The following is a 23,185-nucleotide window of genomic DNA, read 5'->3' as shown; positions in this document are numbered from 1 at the left end:
GCAAAGGCAGCAGTATCCGTGGTGGCCATTTCTATGGCAGAACCCCTGAAGAACTAGGCACATCAACAGGCAGGAGGGGACAATAAAACCAACGTGGACTGAGTACTTTCTACATGCACGTTACCTCATTTAATCCTCCTATGGACTCTATGGCACGCAAAAGTTATCCACATTGTAATGGTAAAAGCACAGAAAAGCATTGTACTAAAGCACAGAGAAGTTAAGTGACATTCTCAACTTTGCACAAATGGAAATAAAACAGACAGCCCTTGGCCTGTTTCCGCCACATCGTGACCTCACACTCTCCACCTCCACCATTAGCTTGGCCTAAACCCACATTTCAGCTTTTTGGACACTCCTCCACCCAAGGCAGATAGACTGCTGTGTAACGTAACCAATACTCTTCCATTAGTATAAGAATAGTTCAGGTTATTAAATCTGTCTTAATCTCAGTGATAGGACAATAATTTCTAACAAGATTTCATAACTTCTCAAAATACTCCAATCACGATATTCTTTTTCGTCTCAACAATTTTTGTTTGCTCTGCCCCTGGGGAACCTGCAGGATCCTGGGAGAGTAACTAGCATCTTTGCCTTATCACCCCACAGGTCGGGGAGCAGCACCTTCAAAACGATGCAGCGCCGGCACACGACACTGAGGGAAAAGGGCCGCCGTCAGGCCATCCGGGGTCCCGCCTACATGTTCAACGAGAAGGGCACTAGCCTGACGCCCGAAGAGGAGCGCTTTCTGGACTCGGCTGAGTATGGCAACATCCCGGTGGTCAGGAAAATGCTGGAGGAGTCCAAGACCCTCAACTTCAACTGCGTGGACTACATGGGGCAGAACGCGCTGCAGCTGGCAGTGGGCAACGAGCACCTGGAGGTCACGGAGCTGCTGCTCAAGAAGGAGAACCTGGCGCGGGTGGGGGACGCGCTGCTGCTGGCCATCAGCAAGGGCTACGTGCGCATCGTAGAGGCCATCCTCGGCCACCCGGCCTTCGCGCAGGGCCAGCGCCTGACGCTCAGCCCGCTGGAGCAGGAGCTGCGCGACGACGATTTCTACGCCTACGACGAGGACGGCACGCGCTTCTCCCACGACATCACGCCCATCATCCTGGCAGCCCACTGCCAGGAGTATGAGATCGTACACATCCTCCTGCTCAAGGGCGCCCGCATCGAGCGGCCCCACGACTACTTCTGCAAGTGCAGTGAGTGCACCGAGAAGCAGCGGAAGGACTCCTTCAGCCACTCGCGCTCCCGCATGAACGCCTACAAGGGACTGGCAAGTGCTGCCTACTTGTCCCTGTCCAGCGAAGACCCTGTCCTCACCGCGCTGGAGCTAAGCAATGAGCTAGCCAGACTAGCCAACATTGAGACTGAATTCAAGGTAACTCTCCCACTTACCGCCCTGCAGGCAGATTGCCCTGTGGGCTCTTCCGGGTGTGTCCAGGAGCCAAATGGGTTGTCTTCTGGTCTAACACTGGGTCTTGCCTATTCAGGCTCACGGGGAGGAAGGGAACTTCCTCAAGCTGTGGCAGATGTAGGCCTGAAGGAAAAGCAGCCCATTAGGTGAAATATTTGAAACCACATAAATGTGGTAAAGAGGTGACTTAAATGCAAATCCATACAGTAAAAGACATGCAGCACATAGGCAAGATAATACTGTGGTTCTAGTATAAATGTCTCAGCTCTGCCCCAGGCAGCTCAGGAATGTCTAGGATACTTCTGGTTGTTTCCTAGTCCAGGTCTTGGACTTCTCGGTTGTCTCACCTGTACAGTTTTCACATTTGTTTTGTTCATAGCTCTAACCCAACCTAGACTACTATGTTGATCCTAGATTCAATAGCAATAGCTTGCTGAATTGAGAAAGGCTTGCAGTTATGTCAAAGGGCTGAGGAGGAGGTACACCAAAATAAAAATAAAACTCTCTCTGTAGAGTTGGGCTTGTCATCCCAGTAGATGGGCCCAAGGCGACACCCCCTGAGAATACTTGGAACTACCAGGTTAGTCCAGGAGATGGAGACCCATCTCCAAAGTCCATTATTCAATAGTGGTCCTGTGCTTTTACTGTCAACTGTCACTCCCCCTGAGAGAGAAAACTGGGACCTAATTCTTTTGACAGTTTAATAATAAATTAAAAGCAAATATTTAGTGGGCACTTACTGTGTACCAAGCACTAAGTTCCTTACCTATATGATGTTGTTTAATCCCCTCAACAACCATTGGTATGGGTACCATTATTGTCCCCATTTTATATGAAGGCACAGAGGTGGGGAGGTATCATGTAGCCAATAAGTAGTAAAACCATTGTTATAATCTAGGCACTCAGACCCCAGAGCCAGCTCTTAGCCATTCTGGGAAGTTGTGAGTCAGAGGTCTTGTTCATACATTGGGCTTCTCAGAGTTTCACTTGTCTCTATCTGAAAGATACCTTCCACTGCAGAAGGTGTGGCTGAAAGAGTAGAAAATACAACTGGGCTCATAATTTCTCATCCTGCCATTCAGTCAGAGCCTATGATGCCATGAAGCATGCAAAAAGGTTTTACATGTTGGGTTGACACAAGATGTCACCGGGAGGAAAGGAGTTCATTGTCCAAATAAGATGTCAGGGCAAGAGTTGCCCCTGCATGGGACACAAATTAGGTGGCGAAGGATTGGTACCAACTGACAGCAAAGGAGGCCTCATGGACCATCGTGTTCAGGAAGATCTCAAAGGAGGAAGCAGAACGGGGCTAGGCTTTAATGAGCAGAAGGAACTGAATCAGTGGGAAGAGAGATGTAGGCTTTCAGAGGAGGCAAGTGAAGATGAGGTCCAGGATGGCCCACAGCAGCCAGGGGATTGATGAGATACTCCACGTGACTGCAATAAAGACTTCCTGTAGGAGCACCAGAAGGAAAGCTGAAGAAATGAGTGGGCAGACCTCAGAGGGCCCTGCAGGTCAAGCTAAGCAGTCTAGATATTATCCTCTTAGAAATGGAGAGCACCTGAAAGTTTGTGATTAGGAGACTAAAATGAAAGCTATGGTTTTGGAAATTTACTTGCCTGGTAGGTAACATGAATTAGAGGATTTGGAGTGAGAGACACTGAGACTGAAGAGGGGGACAATTTAGTTGTGCATGCATGAGGCCATTGAAGCCTCTCTGTAGGAATGGGATCACCCACAGCCAGGCACTGAAGAACCAGGCTTACAGGAAGCTGCAGGGCACTGCAAATTATGAATAGATGAAAAATCCTGGAATTAAACTAATTTTATTCCATCTGTCCCCTTATCTTGGATCCATCTACTGAACTGGAGCCACTTCCATAAACCCTGTAACATTCATAGCCTCATCTAGAAAAATTGGTGGATGTAGATGTAGACATTAACCAAAGAAGCTCCCAAGGAATGTGGCTATTGCCTCTCATTTCCTTGTTTCTGTACAATAAACTCCACCTACCAGCAATAAGTCCAGTGATATCCCAAGGAAGCTTAGTGGAATTTTACTTGTTCCCTAGGCTTCAGACTGAATATGCACAAGCATATACAAGAAATGGCTAAACCAATTAACTTAGATATTTCTGCCCAAGAAAAAAACAATTCAAGCAAAAAAATGTTTTTTGGATCAGATTATCTGGATAATTGCCCAATTCTCTATTTATCTGGAACCTGGGAGCATGCCAGCCTTACTAAATAAAATGATGCTAGACTAACATTTGGAAGTACATCTGAGCCATTTGTTTTCTTTACTAAAACCCAAAGTCTGGCATATGTTAGTATATATAATAATCTAAAACTGGAAGTTTGTTGAAAGCAGCTACTATGATATTTTGATTTTAAAAGTAAATTATGAAAATTATGTACAATTAAGAACATGACTAACATAATGACAAATCTTTTCTACAATGCAATGAATAAGAGTTATCATAAATACATTTGCTGGCTATTAACATCCCCTAGTTACTTTTGTTTGAAATAATGTCTTTCAGATTGTCGACAAATGGTGCATTATAAATTAACATAAGCCTTCCTTTAGAACTTTATTATTTATTAAACTGTCCTTGCACGTGCATTCCTGACATTATAAATCTTCTCAGAGAAGAGGGCAGCTTATTAGCAAGAGGGAAGTCAAACTGCAATAAAAGAATAAAGAGTAAGTGATGTGTTCTAAAATGTACTCTTCAGGAGTCTGTTCTGCTCTAGAGGGACTACACATTGATGAGTGCAGCCATGTGTTATGGAGACGACCCAATGCCATCAACTGTATAAAAAAGCTATCAGTTTCTCACTGGAGAGGTCACAAGTCGTCCTCCAGATCCTCTAAAACACTCATTGTGGGAGTGACTCTTCCTGACTAGAAAATATGCAGGAAAACCTGGATTCAGTTGCCCAAGCTATTGTTTTTAGAGTCTTTTTAATTTATCACCAGAAGAAAGTTTAGTCATTAGCAATAAGTAGAGCCAATGTCAAGGTCACCAGTAAATTCTGGCTGGAGTCAGATGCCTGCTAGCAAGCCATTATTTGTAGTGTGGAAATTATGCACATGTTTTCTTACATCTCTTTAATCTTCTTGGGTCTAGAAAGACATTAAAACTTGATGTGGCAGTGAGGCCTCCCTAATGCCATGAATGGTACCCAGTAATCTAGTAAGCACTCCGTAAATACTTGAATAAAGGAAATCCTGAAAGGATAATCATATCACTGATGAAGCAAGTGATTACTTTTATCTATGATTTAAACTCTTCCAACAACTATGGATTTAATAGAGGTATTTGATGGACCTGGTGAAATGAGGAAGTTCTAAAGATTACAAGGTGGTTGAAAACTAACACACGTTAAATAACTGAAGGCCAATCATATGCTGCACCGTCTGGTGTCGATGACCACTCAACTCCTGGAGGGCAGAGAGCGTTTTCCTGGTCTTGCCCACACAGAACAGAACACGTGTCATCTTGGAGCACTGCCCACAAATGGCATTTTGGTTAACTGATTTATCTACACAGTAGGAGACAAAGAAAGGGAAAATCTATCCGATAGACTTTTCAGAGGTGTTTCATCCTGATGGAATGGGCTTTCTGTGTAGAGGTGCCTGGAGTAGCCTGGAAAAATAAGGAATCTGCCTATCTCAGTTGAGTTACAGCTCTGCCACCATGAACACAATAAGGTCTTTACATTTCTCTTGAATTAGCCTGCATGGTTTTCTTCACTGATCATCCTTCTGATAAAATTGCTCAAGGTCCCCTTTATTTTGCTGGTATCTCCTCAGTCAAATTCCTGGGCATCCAGTCTAGGTGTATTGTTTATCTGTGGAGCTGTTATTTCAAAAGGATTACAGATTTGTTTCAAAAGGATTTCTCTTCCTTCCAACTTAGAGTTATCCCAACAGCAATGTCTGGTGGGGGTGGGGAGGGGATGGGGAAGGAAAGTATGACAAAGGAATACTGTAGAGGGACGTTTAGGGGTTTGGAAGGAAACAGAAAGCAGGATCAGGATTAGAGGTATTCCTCTTGCTTTCTCACTTTTTGCTTAAATTGAAAAAGTACCCAGTGTTCCCAAGTCAAGAAACTGTGGAAGCCCAACAAACACTTTAACATAGTTATTTAAGATTTGGTCATTCTGAATCATAAGCTGCAACTAAGAAGGCTTTTCCTGTTGACAAAACATCAGCATGGCGGCTGCAGACTGTGCTTCAGATACAAGCAATTTATTCTTAGAGACCACAGAGGGGAAGAGCAGGGGGGAAAGAAAGCTAAAGCTATAACTTCATCTTGCTTGAAGTGCTGATGATTTTTCTGTTTGTCGATGGGTTGTTAACTACATGCATTATGAAAAATAGATAATGCATTATGTATCAATGTTTCTGTTGCCATTTTAAGACCCATAAAAAACTCTCTGGGCCTAAAATACCACAAATTAAAAATGCAAATAATGATAAATCGGACCAATTTGCCACCTGCTACGATCTCTAGTGAGATCCCATTGTGAAGGTAGAGATGTTGAGATGACAGTTTGCAATTTGCTTGCAAACTTAACAAAATGGAAAAGGGAAGAGGAGGGGAGAAGGGGAAGGAGTGACTTCATATTGTGGAACACATCTGAACCCTGGAGCCTGGAGCCACGAAGCTTGAGTAAAGCCCACTCTGGGCCTGGGGCAGTACCCAACGCTGAACAAGCCCATTGCCCCCAGCCTCCGGAGGAATCTGTGTTTGCACCTGTTTCTCATATGCTTTGAATATTTTTAGTATTTTTAAATTTTACAGACCAGCATCCTGGGAAAATATACTTCCTTGAAGTCTGAAAGCTTGGCTGGTAGTGTAAACAAATGCCTGCTTAATATGCAGGAAATGACTTGAAAATCGTTTCCTTTTCCTTTGGGAAAATATTTTTAAGCTGTGAAGCCTACAGGTCTTAAAAGCTAGTTGTTGTTGCTATTGTTTAAGAGAATCAGGCAGAAACCTCCTCAAAGCACTCACTTATATATCATCCAAAAGACCCTCAGGGATCTGACTGTGTCACCTAATCCCTCTGCTTGAGCACCTGAGGATGCAGAATGTAAGCACAGAAGAGACAGATCACAGATGTCAGGTGATGAGCTATAACGGGGCAGCCCCCCCACTAAGCACGCACAGGTAAAATGTGGCCAGAGCATGTGTGCTTGTCTCCATACCTGAGAGAAAGATCCAGGGACTGGCTTATCCCAGGAGAAGAGACAGAGGTGATTCTGCCCACGTTAGCTTTGTCTTTTTCTATTTTTCTTTCTTTTAAAAAAAAAATTAATTTATTTATTTTTGGCTGTGTTGGGTCTTCGTTTCTGTGCGAGGGCTTTCTCTAGTTGTGGCAAGCGGGGGCCACTCTTCATCGAGGTGCGCGGGCCTCTCACTATCACGGCCTCTCTTGTTGCGGAGCACAGGCTCCAGACACGCAGGCTCAGTAATTGTGGCTCACGGGCTTGGTTGCTCCGCGGCATGTGGCGTCTTCCCGGACCAGGGCACAAACCCGCGTCCCCTGCATTGGCAGGCGGACTCTCAACCACTGCGCCACCAGGGAAGCCCCTATTTTTCTACCTAAGTGTCTGGAGGAGCACTTTCACCAGAGCATTAATTAATGAGTCATCACAGGAAAATGAGCTAATTAATGTGTCCTTTAATGACAGTTTTTCATTGGGTCACAACTAATGCCTTAAATGACTTTTCCTCTTCTACTCTTTATGCCAAGAGTATTAGCCTCTAAAATACAGGGAGACAGTGTAAGTTGGGTGACATGTATTCAGATGGGCAAAAGGAGGCCACTATGCTAGATGAGGACAAGGACAGCAGACAGGCTTTGGGTGAGCACCCAGCGCAGCCATGCTTCATTTTCTCAAGGCTATGGAGTCGAAAGCACAGAGCTTGGCTCCGCAATCAGAAAGACCTGGGTTCCAGTTCAGAGTCTTCTCTTAGCAACCATACAATCTTGGGCATCTGTTGGAAGTCTGTTTTCTTATTTGAAAAATGGAGATGGGGGAGGGAACAGGTGTTAGGAAAGAATTGCAATGTGTCGGAAATGGAATGTTTGTTTTCCCCACCCAAGCACTTGCCCTTACCCTAATCTCTGTAAATGACATCTCGAGTCACCCCATTGTTATGAGCTTTCAATGCCTCATCCCCATTCAACCTCCAGAATGTCCTGGCACATATTAGGTACTCAGTAAATATTAGTTCAGTAAATAAATGAGTCAGGGAGTGATTAATGAATAATGACCTCCGAGGGTGTTGGTGAGGATTAAGTGAGATGAAAAATATAAAACTCTTTGAAGAGGACCTGACCCATAGTAAGTACATACTTTTCCCCAGAGATTGCAGTGGGGATCCCTTTTTGTTCCCCAAAGCCCACTGGATTTTCAGCACCACAACTTTTCTTCCCAATAAACACAACTTAAATTTCAACACCACCTCTGTTGAAAGGGTTTTCCCAATTTCTGCTGAGCCTCCCTCCCCAATCCCAAAGGTATTTCCAGAATAAGAAAAAATACAGGCTGTACGTGTGAGCTCCATGATTAACAATAGGTCAAGGGAGTATTTTCCAATTGGAAAAATGCAGACCACTGAAACTGAAGAAGCCTGGCATGCTGCTAAAATATTGCTGTGAAAAGAAGCAACATGGGCAGGAAAGACAGGCTGCAAAGAGGGGGAGGGAGAAAATGGGAAAGCAGAGCTCCTGCCAAGTACAGACGGAGATTATTTTTTGAAAAATATCTCTGTGTTAAAGATTCATCACTACACACAAAAAAACTGGGAAAAAATAATTTCCTATACAAGTGCAACTATCAGTCTGAAATATCAGAGATATGGAGAAAATGGAGGCAGTTCTTAGAGGATATCAGTCAATGAGTAGTAGTGCAAATTACATCAAAAGGAAATGATGAAAATGTAGAGTTTTTCTCTGAAAAAAAGTTACAATTCTATATATACATTAATCATAATATACCAACAACAGGGAGGCATGTGTTTTACTAGCAGCAAATTCACATGTAGATTAAATGTGGAAAATATGTCAGGAGGGTGGATGGAAATATGGTCTGTAGACCCACAGAATATCAGAACTGGATGGACCCTAGTTACAGAGCTATCTGAAAATTCAGCATTCATGCAAAAAATACTTAATTAAGCCTCTAGTATGAGCCAGGCTCTGGGTTGGGTGCTGGGATGAAATGATGAAAAGATAAAGTTCCTGCCCTCAGGACCTTACAGTCTAGTGGAGGAGATAGGCGTTCTTCATATAATCACACAAACAGCTTTACAAATCATGTTGAGCGCTAAGCAGTAAAAGAGCAATTTTAAAAGCACTGACTTACTGGGACGGCTGACTCTGTGTGAGTGTGTGCATGTGTTTAAAGATTTCTCAGAGATGACAATATTTAAATGAAAATGGAGGGTATGAGAGAGATAGACAGCAGGGAATGGGAAAGATGGTTCCAGGCACAGCAACTGCACATGAAAAAGTCTAGTGAAGAGAGGGAAAAGAGAGGTCTGTGTAGAGAATTGTGACTAGCTTCCTATCATAGGGAGTAAACAGAAGAGGTGACAGGTGATAGAGGTGCTAAAGAACCACTCAGCCATGGCCTTACCACTTGGCAGCCTCGGTAAGAAGTTGGAATTCACTGTAGGGTGAATGGGGAGCTATCTGAAGGTTTCAGCAGGTGGGTGAGTGATTCAGCTTGGAAAGATCCACTCTGCCTAGTGCACGAAGTGGCTTGGAGGGGACAAGACTGGCAGGAGTTGGACAACTGCTGTAGGAAGGGGAAGTCCTCCCAGGAGGGGGGCGTGGCAGAAGGACCAGCACATCTCAACCAGCAGGAGACGCACTGCAGCTGGAGTGACAGCACAGTCAGAGACAGCGACCGGCTCCTGGCTGTTTCCAGGACAGCTGTCTTATCTAGGAGTTCCCAGGAACTTCTTCTATCCCTAGGGCCTCTCAGTGCTCTCCAGAGACACAGGGAGGGGAGGGAGAACAGAGCCAGCTCTTTATTTCTTCCCCAAGGTGGAAGCCCAGTGGAGTAGCAGGAGGGCAGGACAGTGATGAGGATTCTGATTTTCTACCTTCAGCTTTGGAGGTACAGAAGGGCGTGCCCCAGGCTTGGCAAAACTATTCATGGCATAGTACTGCCAGCACAAAGGTATCAGAAAGTGGGTTCAGAAGTGATAACCCCAGTATGAAAAGTTTTCCACTAGATTTCAATCTTTCCACTGCGTTTTTCCAGATTCTCAAGACATCTTTCTCCCTGTGTTTGCTGCATGGCCCAAGTAAAGCTTACATTAAAGTAGAGGAAAATATCTAATCTCATCTCTGATTTGTGTTCAGCTGGAGCTCATTTTAGCATAAATAAAGGCACAAAGGAGGCCGCTCCCTCATCTTCCTCCAAGACTCTGGATGTTGAGAATATCAGACCAGGAGGATACTGGAGGCAGATGAGGCCCTTCTGGGTACCCAGAATCCTCCCTGGTGAAATCCCAGTTGCGTCTAGGTGGATATATTAATTTCCTAGGGCTGCTGAAACAAAGTACCACAAATGTGGTGACTTAAAACAACAGAAATTTATTTTCTCACCATGCTAGAGGCCAGAAGTCCAAAATCAAGGTGTTACCAGGGCCGTGTTGGCTCTGAAGGCTCCAGGGTAGGATATATGCTTCCCTGGCAAGCCTTTGCTTATAGATATGTCACTCCAATCTCTGCCTTTGTTGTCACATAGTGATCTCCCTGTGTGTTTGTCTCTTGCCGTCTTCTTATAAGGACATTCTTATAAGGACCAGTCATGTTGGATTAAAGGCTCACTCTATCCCAGTAGGACTTTGTTTTAAGTAATTATACCTGCAAAACCTATTTCCAAATAAGGTACCATTCTCGAGTTCTAGGAAGGATGTGAATTCGGCAGGGATACTACTCAACCCTATACAATAGGGAGCAGCAGGTGAGAAACTGAGGAAGGCTGACACCAGGAATCTAGGCAGACCCACAGAGCAGGGCAGGATAAAAGCGCAAAAGTCAGTTATTCTGGGAACCAAAGACAGTCCTAAAACTAGGAGGTCATTCTGGAAGAAAGGACAGAGACTACTGATGCTTTCTACTGACCAAGGCACAAGCTGAGACAGAGACAGGCTAATTCTGTAAAAGCGTGTGTGTGTGTGTGTGTGTGTGTGTGTGTGCGCGCGCGCGCGCGTGTGTACTTGTGTGTATGTGTCTCCACGTGTGTACATGTCTCCATGTGTGTGCGTCTGTGTACATGTGTGTATGTGTGTGCGTGTATGTGTGTGTATGTGTGTACGTGTATGTGTGTCTACGTGTGTGCGTGTCTGTGTATGGGGGGGTGTACGTGTGTGTATGTGTCTCCGTGTGTGTGCGTCTGTGTGTGTACGTGTGTGCGTGTACGTGTGCAGGTATGTGGGGGGGTTGTGCATGTGTATGTGCGTGTGTGCATGTGTGTACGTGTGCATGTCTGTGTGTGTGTACCTGTCTGTGTGTGCCTGTGTGTGTCTAGGAGAGGCAGGGTGGCTAAGAAGTGGGAGGTAGATGACAGAAGCAATGAGGGAGACAGTAGTGGGCCATGACCCCTATCAAGTAGGAGAAAAATATTTTCAAGTGTTGGGTTTGGGGATAATGAGAATAAAACACACGGATTAGAAAACTTTTAGAGAATATAGAAAAGTGGAGGGAACAAAAAGGTCAGCATTAACTCTGCCATCTAAGAGTAATTTATATTTTGGTATGTTTGCTCCTAGTGCTCCCTCTACCCCCAGGTACAAAAATTGAATTAATACTCTAACTACTTGATGGATCATTACTATATTTTTGTTTCCCTTCATACTTTATCCCCTATTCTCCCTCAGCCCGCAAAAAAGCACCCACTTCAATGTATTTAATGTATTGACACCGGATATTGTGGCATTCCCCCATGTGATATCAACACGTTCCTAGAAAATTTTAGTGTCATGTGTCCTGAGGAAAACTTTTCCACTACCTTCTTAGGTTGCAATGGTTGGGGGCCTGTGAATTAACTAACAACAGACAGATTAACAGGAGAAAAGACAGAGTTTATTCACATGCACACAGAAGTGCATAAAAGAAGCGGCTCCCTAAACAGCTACAGACAGGGGTTTTATATACCAACCTAGCAGGGTAAGGAAGAGGAGAAAAGGGTTTAAGGAAAAACAGGATGTTTAGGAAACACATGGGCTGTTAGGGAAACAAAGGGAAGGCTTGAGAGTCCTGAAGTTTGTTCTCATCCAGGTGGTCAGTCTCTTTTCTGGCTGTAAACCACGCCCCCAGCCCCACCACAGAGAGGGTTTATGGCAACTATATTTTTGGGAGGCTCTCCTCAAGTTAGCAAAAGTTTAGCTACTGTTTGTTCAGATGTTTTTAACTTAAAATAATCTTCATGTCATTTTGATGATTTTGAGAGTGCCTACACATACTCGTGAAAACTAAACCTCTGAGCCCCATCATAGAACTCCTGTGGACCAGTATGAGGTGAGGCTGGGCCCCAGGGACTAAGGAAGGGCCATGTGAAGAAGGGTGTCTGAGTCGTGCCCAGGGAGAGACAGATTTGCCTGTGTAGGGGAGAAATTTTCCCTCCACCCTTCTGAGTGCATAGCTGAGACTCCTGTGATAAAGATTAACAAAAGAAAAACAAACACAAGTACAGAAGCACGTATACCTTGTGTATACATGAGAAATACCCAGGGAAAAATGAGTAACTCTCTGAAGTGGCTTAGAATTCAGGATTAAATACCATCTAATAGGGAAAGGAACGGAGGATGGGGGCAGGGGTGCAGGCCTTTTAGAGGAGAGTAAATGAATTTAGGAAACACGAATGGGCGCGTAGAAGAACAGATGGGAGGTATGACAGTTTGTGACAAAGTCTGTCTGGGTATAGTACCTCCTCTCCTGTGACAAGAGCCCATCTTCCCTGGTTCAAGAAGCTCCCAGGGAAGGGATTTATGGCCATCAAGTTCCTTTTGGAGGATCTGCCTTGAGGCAGAAAAGGGGCATTCAGAGAAAGCCTCTCTCTGCATTTGCTGTTTTTTTAAGTGTATCGTGCAAACAGATGAGAGAACTCAGAGATGAGTAACTCAGAGGGGTGGTTACAACTTGGGCTTATATAACATCGTAACAAAAGGATAAATTTTTAGACACATGACAACAGAAAAGAACTCTGAGCTTCTAGGGGCATCAAACTGTGGGAAGGTAAATATATGGGGAAACTAATGGTAGATGAGAGCTAGTTTTAACAAGGCTGTTGTGTAGATACCTCTGGTGCTGTCTCTGGGCTGGTAAGGGTCTAGAGTTGTCTCTGGTGATTAACATCTGTTTTCCTTGGTAGAGAGTGGAGGAGGGACAGCCTTTACAAATTTATGTTCTGCTTTTAGCCAAACAGGGGAGGACAGAGAGCTTTTCTTGTATCTGCTTCTTCTTAATTGCCTTTAGCTCAAAAGAATCCTTATGACAAAGTGGCACATTTTAGGGTGGCAGATTCTGCTACCCTTCAAGCCCAAGAATTGTAAGAAGCTGGAAAATACCATAGCAGCTCTTGGATTCCAGGTAGAGTTCCATTTAGTACCGATTAGGAAAACTGAGAGAACTGCATTTGATTGCAAAGGGAAAAAAGTTTCCATCATTCAGAAATCTCGCTAGACCTTGATGAACTAGTGTCTCTCTCCCTCTTTCTTTCTCATTTATAAACTATGTGATCAGTACCTACCGTAAGTGTTATACACTCAAACACAGTGTAGGGATAATAAACACTCTTTTAATATCCTGGAACAGGCTTCCTTTCAAAACATGTATTACCCTAGCACTAGGAGGCCATGGACTTTTCCATCAGCTCTCAGTAAGATACATCAGGTGGTATGGTACTGTCTGCACTCTTGCCGACCCCAGGAGCCTGAAGGAGTTGGAGTACAGGCTCTGGTCACCACAGATGCCGAATGGTATAAGGCCCAGGAAAAATAAGGAAACTAATCTTGTGTACCTAGTCCTAAAATTACAGTGATGTAAGAATGACTGAGGCTAAATTTTTCTAAATACTGTCAATTCTCAAACAGAAAACTGCTCCCCAAATGCTTGGTAGCATGATTATCTTTCATATTATTATGTTCTTTCCATCTCCCATACCTACAGTGTGAAATTAATAATAATGACCTGTTTTTCTGGGCTGCAGAGCAGGTTTACTAATTACTGATGGATGAGTGCTTTGAACATTAAGAAGGTCCATGCTGAGATGCTAAGCTTCTCTCTCCTTCCTCTCTTCACCCCCATACACACATCCTGGAAATACAATACACTTCCATTTACCAGTAATACAGGTGCTTGGACCTGGGGCATCAGAACTCATGTTTGCATTTTGGGGAAGGATAGCACGCCTTTTACTGATACATGTTGAAGACCAGGGCTTTGCCTGTTGAGTTAATAGCTCTCTCCAGCTTCTCCTACATATACTTTGAAAGCAGTAGCTCAAGAATCTGTCTGATGACAGGTTCTCTTTTCTGGTGATTATTAATTTTGCTTAAAGTTTATACTCCAAAGAATTCACCTAATACCTTCCTGTAGGACATCAGAAACTTGATTTCTTATGTTCTTAAACCTGGTATTTTAATGTAAGCTTGGAGATGAGAGCCAGGAAATGTGGAAAAAATGTTTTAATTTGGCTTAAAAAAACTAGGAGCAAGAGTTTATTTCCCCAAATGGTACTCCCTCTAAGATTACAAAAGTAGAAAGCAGATTTTTAAACACAGGGTTGGATCTTTTCTTTACCTGAAGCAAATGTGTGAGGAGTGTGCTCACGGTAGTCAGATTTCAGAGGTTACTTGAGGGAACCAAATAGCTTGGAGCCTTGTGGTCACACTCTGCGCAGGGCATGGCATATGTCACACAGGTGATTTGCCACCATAAAAGACGATCCTCTGGGGCAATGCTAGCACGGGGGGCACTGAGTGAGGAGACCCAGGGCTCCGCCAGGAACTGACTTGTGACCTTGGCTCGGTCACTTTACTTCACTGCAGCTCATCTTCCTCATGCATAAAGCCAGGTACTTTTACTAAGACTCCCTTGTTGAGTCCCCACTTCTCTAGGCCTTTCTGCTTCTCATTTCTACAGGGCATTTTCATAAACAACATCTAAGCTGAGATTTAAGAAGAGACGATTATTCCCATTTTACAGTTGAGGAAACGGACTGAGAATGGTTAAATGGTCTTCAGCACGTGGTGGTCTTCTTTCTGTGTGCCAGATACTGTACTAGGTCCTAGGTCTACAAGTGTGGAAGAGACCTGAACTCTGTCCTCAAAGCAATGGGAGAGACTGAAGTGTTGAGAGATAAATACAACATAGTAGAGTAGGACCAATATGCTATGAAAGCACAAAGAAGAGCGCAGCAAACCGCCTGGTGATGTGAGATAAGGATTCCTGGAAAAGATGATATTCTGAAGTGGTTCTTGAAGGATGGGTTTGGCAAATGGAGAAGGGAAAGAAAGACATAAAGGCAGACGAATACCATGTGCAGAGGCGTGAACGGCCCAGTGTGCTTGGTAGACAGATGCAGCTGGATGGGTTTAAGGGAAGGGGGCTAATCTTAGGGAGGTATATGAAATATGGTAATAAAGATGCATGGATTTTATCCTGTAGCTTTTTAACCAAGGGGAGAGTGGTTTGGCATCCAGGTAGAAGGAACTGTTGTCGGTAAACAGTCCAATCAGGAGGCTAATTCAAAAGTCCAGACACTAAATTATAAGGACTTGAGTTAAGATCACGACTGTGAGTGTGGGCAGTAGGGCTCGGGCAGTAGAGATTCTTTAGATCAGAATCCATAGATCTTGGTAACTAATTGGCGAAGACAAAGATGAACCCAGGACTTCTAGCTCAGGAGGCTGAGAGGATGGGGACTCTATTTCCTGAAGCAGAAAGCAGAACATCGGGTTTGGATGTTTGGAAGACCCACGTGTTCAGCTTGAGGCATGCAGAGTTCGAAGTGTCTGCGGGACTTACCAGTGTAGATGACCACTTGGCAGTTGGATATTGAAATCTGCTCCTTAGAATACAGGTTGGGGTTGGAGGTAAAAACCTGGGAGTCATCAGCACATAGGTAACAAGGGAAGCTGTAGAGAGAAATAAAAGCATATCAAAGCCTTGGTATCTCTCTTTTTTTATTTTTACAAAACAGCTTTAAGTCCTACTTCCAAGTATTAGGTCATTCTTTGGATAAATCAGTCTAAAAACTAGAATCTTATTTTCCTGATTAGATTTGAACTTATTTAAATGCAATCACTTACTCATCTTTTACCCGTGTCTTCCGGGACTTTTAGAAAGTCAGTGCAGTTTGCTATGCACAAGATAATGAGCCTTTAACAAGCAGGTCTGGCTCCAAGACCATCTCTGAGAGCCAAGAACAGACCCCCATTTGCACCTCCTAGATCTGTTCCCTGGTAGCCACACACCAGCACTTACTTGTGCCTCAGCTTCCCATAAATAAAATTCTTGAATCAGAGTATATGTCTGGTCATTTTATGCAACATTTATCAAGTCCTATAGTGTGGCATGCCCTGGGCTGAGATATACAAATGAATGAAGTTAATTAGTCAAGTATGAACGTGTCAAAAATACAGAGAGCACTTTGACAGGTCTACTGGACCCTAAGAATAAAATGCAGTGGGTGCCCAAGCATAAAACAGTGGATTTCCCCAGGGATATCAGGAAAGCCATCCTGGAGTTACCTCCCGCCTGGTCTCAAGAAGAGTAGAGGTTCTTAGAGGAAGTAAAGAGGAGCATCAGTCCAGACTTGGGAACACAATGGACAAAGGCACTGAGGTGAAAAGAACGGTGTATGCTCTTTTGATCAGAGAAATCCTCAGTACCGATTTGCCTAATTTGGTTTTGGGGTTTTGTTTTATAATTGGCAGGGCTCTACATTTTTTTAATTCCTACCCTGCCATCTAGTCATTAGCCCCTCTTAATCAATAGCATTTTTCAGCAATCACAAGTAAATTTTTAAAAAATTACTTCTATACATATGCTGTGCTATAATTACTCTTTAAAAAGAGTTTCCTGAACATTTACTATTCTGAATCTATAATCAGGTGAATCGTGACATAATCCTCTGTAAGGGTATGTTATCTGGTAATGCCAATTCTAAATTAGTGTTTCTCTGAAATGTTTTCACAATGTACGGTAAGTACAAATAAGATGCATAGGTCATATTTGCTCTGAATCTCATTTTGGATCTCCTTTTAATTTGATGTTTAAAAAAAACAAAGTCATTAGATATCAAGTAGACAAGACTGCAGTCCTGGCCAAGACAGCACCAAGGGTGAATACTCCTCTCCAACACCGAGATTTAAGGGTTTAGCAAATTCACCCAAAGGAAAACAGGCAGGTTTAAACATTATAACTCACTCAAATTTTTTTGCCGACGTTGGTAAAAATGTGCACTTAATGTAGAAAATGAAACTGTTTATAAGAAAAAGAAAATTCACCTATAATCCCATCAGATCCTACCATGTTATAATCCCATCAGATACTAATTTCCTTCCAGCGTTTGACGTCCAAAGCACACCACACACTGAGTTCTTGCTTTCCTTCTGTACCTTAAATCCTGCTGGTACTAAAACTTAAATGTATCCCCAGTCCATTTCCATCCCTGCATCCTTACCACCACTCTTCTTGACCAGATGATCACAAGAGCTTCCACCACATAGGTGAAGCTGTCCTCCACATAGGGCCAGAAGGATCCCACTGAAGTGCAAATCAGACCGTGCCTTTCTCCCACTTAAAAAGCTTTGGTGCCTCCCCACTGCCTGTGGAATGAAGTTCAAGCTTATTATCATGGAAGACAAAACCTTCCATGGCTCTCCATGGTCCTGTCTACTTCCCCAGACTCATCTTCAGCTGCCTTGTGCCTCTACTTGCATAGTTTCCTGTATATTCACATAGCATGTTTTCTGTGCTTTTGTTTATGCTATGTCCTCAACTTGGAATATGCTTCCTCCACTTCTTGAACTCGCTAACTCTGATTTATCCTTCAAGATCCAGTCTCAACTTATTTTCTCCAGGGCAACTTCCCTGAATACCCAGGCAGGGCTAAGAGCCAATCTTTTATGTTGATGTCCCAAAGCACTCAGCCTACTTCTGTCCCTTTATCATTCAGTTATTGCCACAATGATGCTGTGTAACAAACCATCCCAAAACGCAGCAGTCTACATGTCAACATTTATTGTCATGTTCACAAGTCTTTGGGTCAGAGGAGGAGGCTGCTCTACATGTCTCATTCTGGGATCCAGGCTGGATGGACAGTGGAAACCAAGGGCACTCCAAGGGCAGAGGTCAGAACTCCCACAGAGACAACGGAAAATACATGATGCCTCTTAAGCCCTAAGTTTAAGGGTCACACACTGTAATTTCATGAACTAAAGGAAGTCCATAACCAAGTTCTCTACCAATGGGGAAGGAAGTGTGCTCATCGGAGATGGGGAAGGAGGAAGGAAACATCTGCTAAACAAGGAGCTCATCTAACACGGTGCTCATGTCATAAATGGTAACTATCCAGTTGCTCGGTCCAAAAACCTCATTCATGCTTAACTCTTCTTTTTTCTTGATGTCCAATCCATCAATAAACCCTCTTGGCTCTATCCTTCGAAGACATCTAGAATTCTATACTACTCTCCCCGCTGAGCACTTACTTTTCTGGTCCAGGCCACCTTCACCTCTCCCCTGGATAATTGCAACAACCTCTTACTTGGTCTTCAGGCTTCTGCTCTTGCCCCTTACAATTCATCCCATCCCAACAGCCAGAGTGACCCTCTTCAAGCATACACCAGATCCTGCTAACACCGCTTCCTGAAACCCTCCAATGACTCCCCATCTCACCAGAGAAAAAGCCACAGCGCTACAAGTGCCTATTAGGGCTTTGGCCATCTGTCCCCTGCAGTTCCTCTGGCCTCTCACCTCTTCCCTCGTTCTCCTCCTCACCCACTCTGCCCCAGTAGCTGGCCTCCTCTCTGGCCCTCAAAAACACCAGATGCTCTCCCTCTTCTGCTTTGCACTCTTCTCCCTCTTTGTACCGGTGACCCTCTGTCTGGAGCGCTCCTTCCTCATATATATCCACATAGATAGCTCCCTCCTTCACCAACTCTCTATACAGAATCACCTCCTCAGGGAGTTCCTGCCTAACCACCAATGTAAGACAGAAACCTGAAGTCCCCAGGCCCCCAGTAAAACATAAGCTCCATGAGGGCAGGGAGTCTGTTTTGCTTATGGCTGTATTCAAAGATTGAGAACAGTGCCTGGAACAGGGTAGGAACTCAATGACTATTTGTTGAATGAGTGACCAGCACTGCCATATAATATTAGAACAACTGGGTTACGTCTAGTCTCACCATGGGTAGGCAGTGACCGCATCTCACTCCTCCTTGCATCTCCAGGGCTGGGCACAGCTTCTAGAACACAGAAAACACAGCAAGCACAGGCTGAACTGGCTGGAACATTTTGTAAGGATGGATTACTGGAAAGCACTCAAGCTTTCCATCGAACAGACTCTTACTGTTTCTACTGCTTGCCAACTGGGTTTCTTTGGAAGGTAGTGTTTTCCCAGGAATTACTATGAGGCTGAATGTAAAGAAACTCAGGTCTAATCTGCACAAAAAGGGGAGATCCTCATCACACTTAGCTGCAGGATCTTCACTGTCTGTCTTCCCCTCTGCTCTGTCGGCTCCCTGAGGGCAGAGACCATGCCTGCCTTGCTCCTCATTTATCTCCAGGGTGCTGGCACAGTGCTCAGCATGGGGTAAATGCGCTATTCATTTCTGTTGATTAAATGAATAAATAAATGAATACATGAGTTCTTCTATGAGCCAATCCATGGACCAAAGTGGTTTGGGTGTGCTCGTGGACGAAAGCTTTGGAAGGATCCAGGAACAGAGAGCTGTTAACTCAGTATCACTCTGCAGCTATACGGTACGCCTCAGCTCCAACACAGCAAACAGACCCAAAAATCATGGTTGCTAAAAGCCAGTGCACCATGAACAGCAGTCACCGTGCTGCCCCCTTTGGAATTCAGATGGCAAAAGCGATGCAGCCTCATCCCGCCACTCTCAGTTTCTCTGTGTATCTGAGGAGTGAGCTGCAAGGTGTCCCAGCCACTGCCGGGGGAGATTCTGCAGACCCTCTGCTTCCCACCCATTCCCATAACTTCTCACCATGAAGACAGTGATCCTGCATGGGGGAGGGGGACCTGTTACAGAATAGAGGTGGATGGCCCCTTGGTGAAAGTCATAAGACTGAAAAGGACGTGGGGGGAGTGGACAGACTGGCACTTAAATAAGAGGCTTAGGGCCTTGGGAGCAATAGGAATGGCACATCCCAGTAGGGATGACGTCCCCCAACATTCTGATGCCGACGCACCTGCTGGTAGCTTAGAGCACGGGGCAAACTCAGCTCTCTGGGCTCAGCCAGTCTTACTCCCGGCCTTCCCCTGGGTGTGGATACACAGGGTATTGCCTCACACGGTTTCAGTACCTTTGCCTCTTACCAACAGGCCCTCATCTCTCTCTTCCTCTTCACCAGGAAGGACCCTGAACCTGCCCCTTCAGGGTCATGCTCAGGGTTTTAGAGCACGTGCCAGAGCAGTTGGTATTTTTATCAGATGAGCACTTCCCAGTGTTAGTATTATGGAATTTGGAGTCAGCCATACTCAAGTTCAAATCCCAGCTGCCACTGAGGTCTCTGGGCCTCAGTTCCCCTTTCTATAAAGAGGAATGATAATTGTATCTACTTCCTAGGTTTGTCATGAGAATTCAATGAGCTAAATATGTAAAGCATTCAGCCCAGGGTCTGGCACATAGTAAGCATTCAATAAACGATAAATAATACTGCAGTAGCAAAAACTGTAAGAGTCATATGCTTTAATACTGTCTCCCATTCTAATGGGTACAGAGACCAACCAATCACGCTTAGGTCGACCCCATGCGGGGGCAGGACAGGAAGGCAGGGGAAAGGTGGGGCTGCTTCTATGTAAGCGAACTGTGGGGCTTCCTAAGGGTCCCTCCTTCTCTTTCAACTCACACCTCCTGACTAATTTCCTGAGTCACAGCTTTGAGCAATCCCTTTACCATGGAGCACTGACCTGTGGTGGACAGAGGGATGTGTGAGAAAGAGACAGAAAGGGAAAGGAGAAGGAGATAGAGAGAGAGAGAGACAAAGACAGAGAATGTGCAGAGCGAGGGAAGAGAGCCCTGGAGCCTCCAGGGAGGCCTGGAGCTGTGAGGTGCTGGGGTGGGGCAAGGTCCACACAGGCAGACCTGCCTTCCTGTGTCTGTTCCCTGTGGTTCCAGCAGAAAAAGCAGAAAGCTGAGGAAGGGCTCTTCTGGGAGCTCAGCAAATGAGAACCAAGCAGCATCTTTAATCTGGATAAGGATGTGCAGAGAGTGCATGTGAATTCCTCTCTGGATACAGGAGCGTGTTCGTGTTTATTTAATTATGAGAAGTTATGTAAAACGCTGGATAATGTGCATAACCTATGCGTAACCATCTGTGGTTAAAGTAGCTGATACCCATCACAGTCCACCCGTTGGTGAATGTTCTCTGCCCTCTGGGCCTTTGCACTTGCCAGCCCCTCTTCCTGGAACGTCCATTCCCTGTTACTCTCCTCCCCACACCTGCCTCATCCCTGTTAGCTTCTACCCATCCTCAGGGCTCACACTCTGCCTCCTCTTGGAAGTCCCCCATATTTGTAGCTGGGTGGCATATCCCAAGACACTTACGTCACCCTGTGGTCCTTACCTAGTCACTTGTCATTCTCTCCAGCAAGACCCTGAGTTCCTCAAAGGCAAGGATTGTATTTTATTTAGGTCTCTATCCCCAGTGCCTGGCACACAGTGGGTGCTCAAATATACCTGCTGAATTAGAATAAAATACTCGAGTTGCTCATCTGTTTCCTTGAAAGACAGCCTCTATTCTCCTTAGGCAAGCCTCTGAATCCATCAGAGGGGACTTGTTATAAAACCAACAAGCGGAGCAATCCATTACTTCTGGGACTTCACAACGTCATGGTGATGGCTTAAGGAGCCCCTTAACGATGTCAGTAGCTGCCAATTAAGTAAACCAAAAATCAGGATGGAAACCAAAGTATCAACAGAGACACTGTCAACACCACCTGGCTAAGAAAGGCGGTGCAGTCACCTGCAGATTCAGCTCAGCACCCAGCGGCCTGCACCTTCACTGTGAACTATCAAGGCCTCTGCTCCAATGCCCTGCTCCAAGCTTCTGTCCTGCTACCTGCACCTTCCACCTGAGGACTGACACAGGTGAAGCTGTGAAATTAAATCCAACAATGGGTGTGTCTGCTTTGTTAGAAATGGCACTTGAAGACCAACACCCTGAAAGAGACAAATTTTCCATGTTTACACTCTCTGCTAACCTACAAGCCGCACGTATCTTAATACTGGCTCACACTTGTCACATATTGTGTTAAGCAACTTATATGGATTATCTTATTTAGTTTACAACAACTCCATGAGGCAGAAAACAGTATCATCCCCATTATACAGATTAAGTTAGAACACAGAGGAAGCTTAAGTTATACCCACAAACACAAAGACAGTATGCAGCAGAGCTGGGATTTGAACTCAGACACTGATTCTAGCGCCCAACCAAACACTAATCACCCAGTCATCTCTCTCATGCAAAGACCGATCAGCCCCGTCTCAAGAAATTCTAAGATCACCAATGGCTCATATACAATCATCCTTCCCAAATTCTGAAACACTTAGGACACAGAGAACCCATTAGGAAATGCAGGGAGTAAGTCTAGGATGAATAAGGGAAGGCCTCCTGCAGAGAACAGATAATAAAATCAAGGAGGGAGTGAGTAACCAGTGTCAGAGTTTGAGAGTCACGCCTTTGAGAAGGTCACTGGAGCAGGGAGCCAGCCTTACCCACCCCACCCTGGGGTCAGAACCCTGGATTCTGAGGACGTAGGGGCTGTGTAAATGCCCCTGGGAAAGCCAAGGCAAGAAATGCTGGCTAGCTGATTCATGTACTGGACTTGAACCACCTTTCTTGGATCTGAGTTCCCAAATGGAAATTAAACGCTGAAGGATATTTGCCTTTTATGATACTCCAGAGCCCGGGCTTATTTATGGTGAAGGTTAATGAAACAATCAAGTGTATGCATGAAAGCTAAAACACGGATTGGAACTCTTCAATTTTCACCTGCAATAATGAGCACTGGGCTCAGGTTCTGACCCTGCATCTCACATCCATTAATTCCTTCAGTGACTCCAGTTACAATTAATAAGGATTCAGCCATGTGTGTTAAATCTTAACATTCAGTTTTCTCATCCGTCAGCTGAGTGGGAGGTGTGCAGAAGGGAGGGCTGGAGGGCAGGATGAGGCTCTGAAGTCCTTCCTTAGCTAAACGGTACTGACCCAGACCTATGTGCCCAACGCATGCTATGTGCTTCACCTGCTTTACCTCACTAAATCCTCACAATATAATTTCAGTAATTGTTTTAAACTCTCTTATGTCATCGCTGCCTCCCAGGTAACCCCTCAGAGCCTGCACTTGATTCTCCACAAGGCTCCTTGTGTGCCCCACTCTGTCCTCACACCCCGCTTCATCTCCAGATACGCTCCTACTTCACCCTCCAAGAGGCACAGGCTCCCCTCAGCAAAACCCCCCGTGTCACTGC

At 44.8% G+C, this 23,185-nt stretch overlaps 1 protein-coding gene across 1 annotated transcript in view; it reads left to right on the top strand.

Annotated features, from left to right (window-relative positions):
- Positions 1 to 615: 615 nt before the first annotated feature.
- TRPC7 (transient receptor potential cation channel subfamily C member 7) overlaps positions 616 to 23,185 on the top strand; it is a 125,171-nt gene continuing 102,601 nt past the window's right edge. The window contains exon 1 of the mRNA XM_059060579.2: positions 616 to 1,387. Within this exon, the coding sequence (XP_058916562.2) occupies positions 635 to 1,387 (753 nt within the window). The 5' untranslated portion in view covers positions 616 to 634. The remainder of the gene's footprint in view (positions 1,388 to 23,185) is intronic.

Source organism: Kogia breviceps, chromosome 4 (genome assembly GCF_026419965.1).
Source record: "Kogia breviceps isolate mKogBre1 chromosome 4, mKogBre1 haplotype 1, whole genome shotgun sequence".
Classification (NCBI taxonomy): domain Eukaryota; kingdom Metazoa; phylum Chordata; class Mammalia; order Artiodactyla; family Physeteridae; genus Kogia; species Kogia breviceps.
This window is presented reverse-complemented; position numbering and strand designations above follow the sequence as displayed.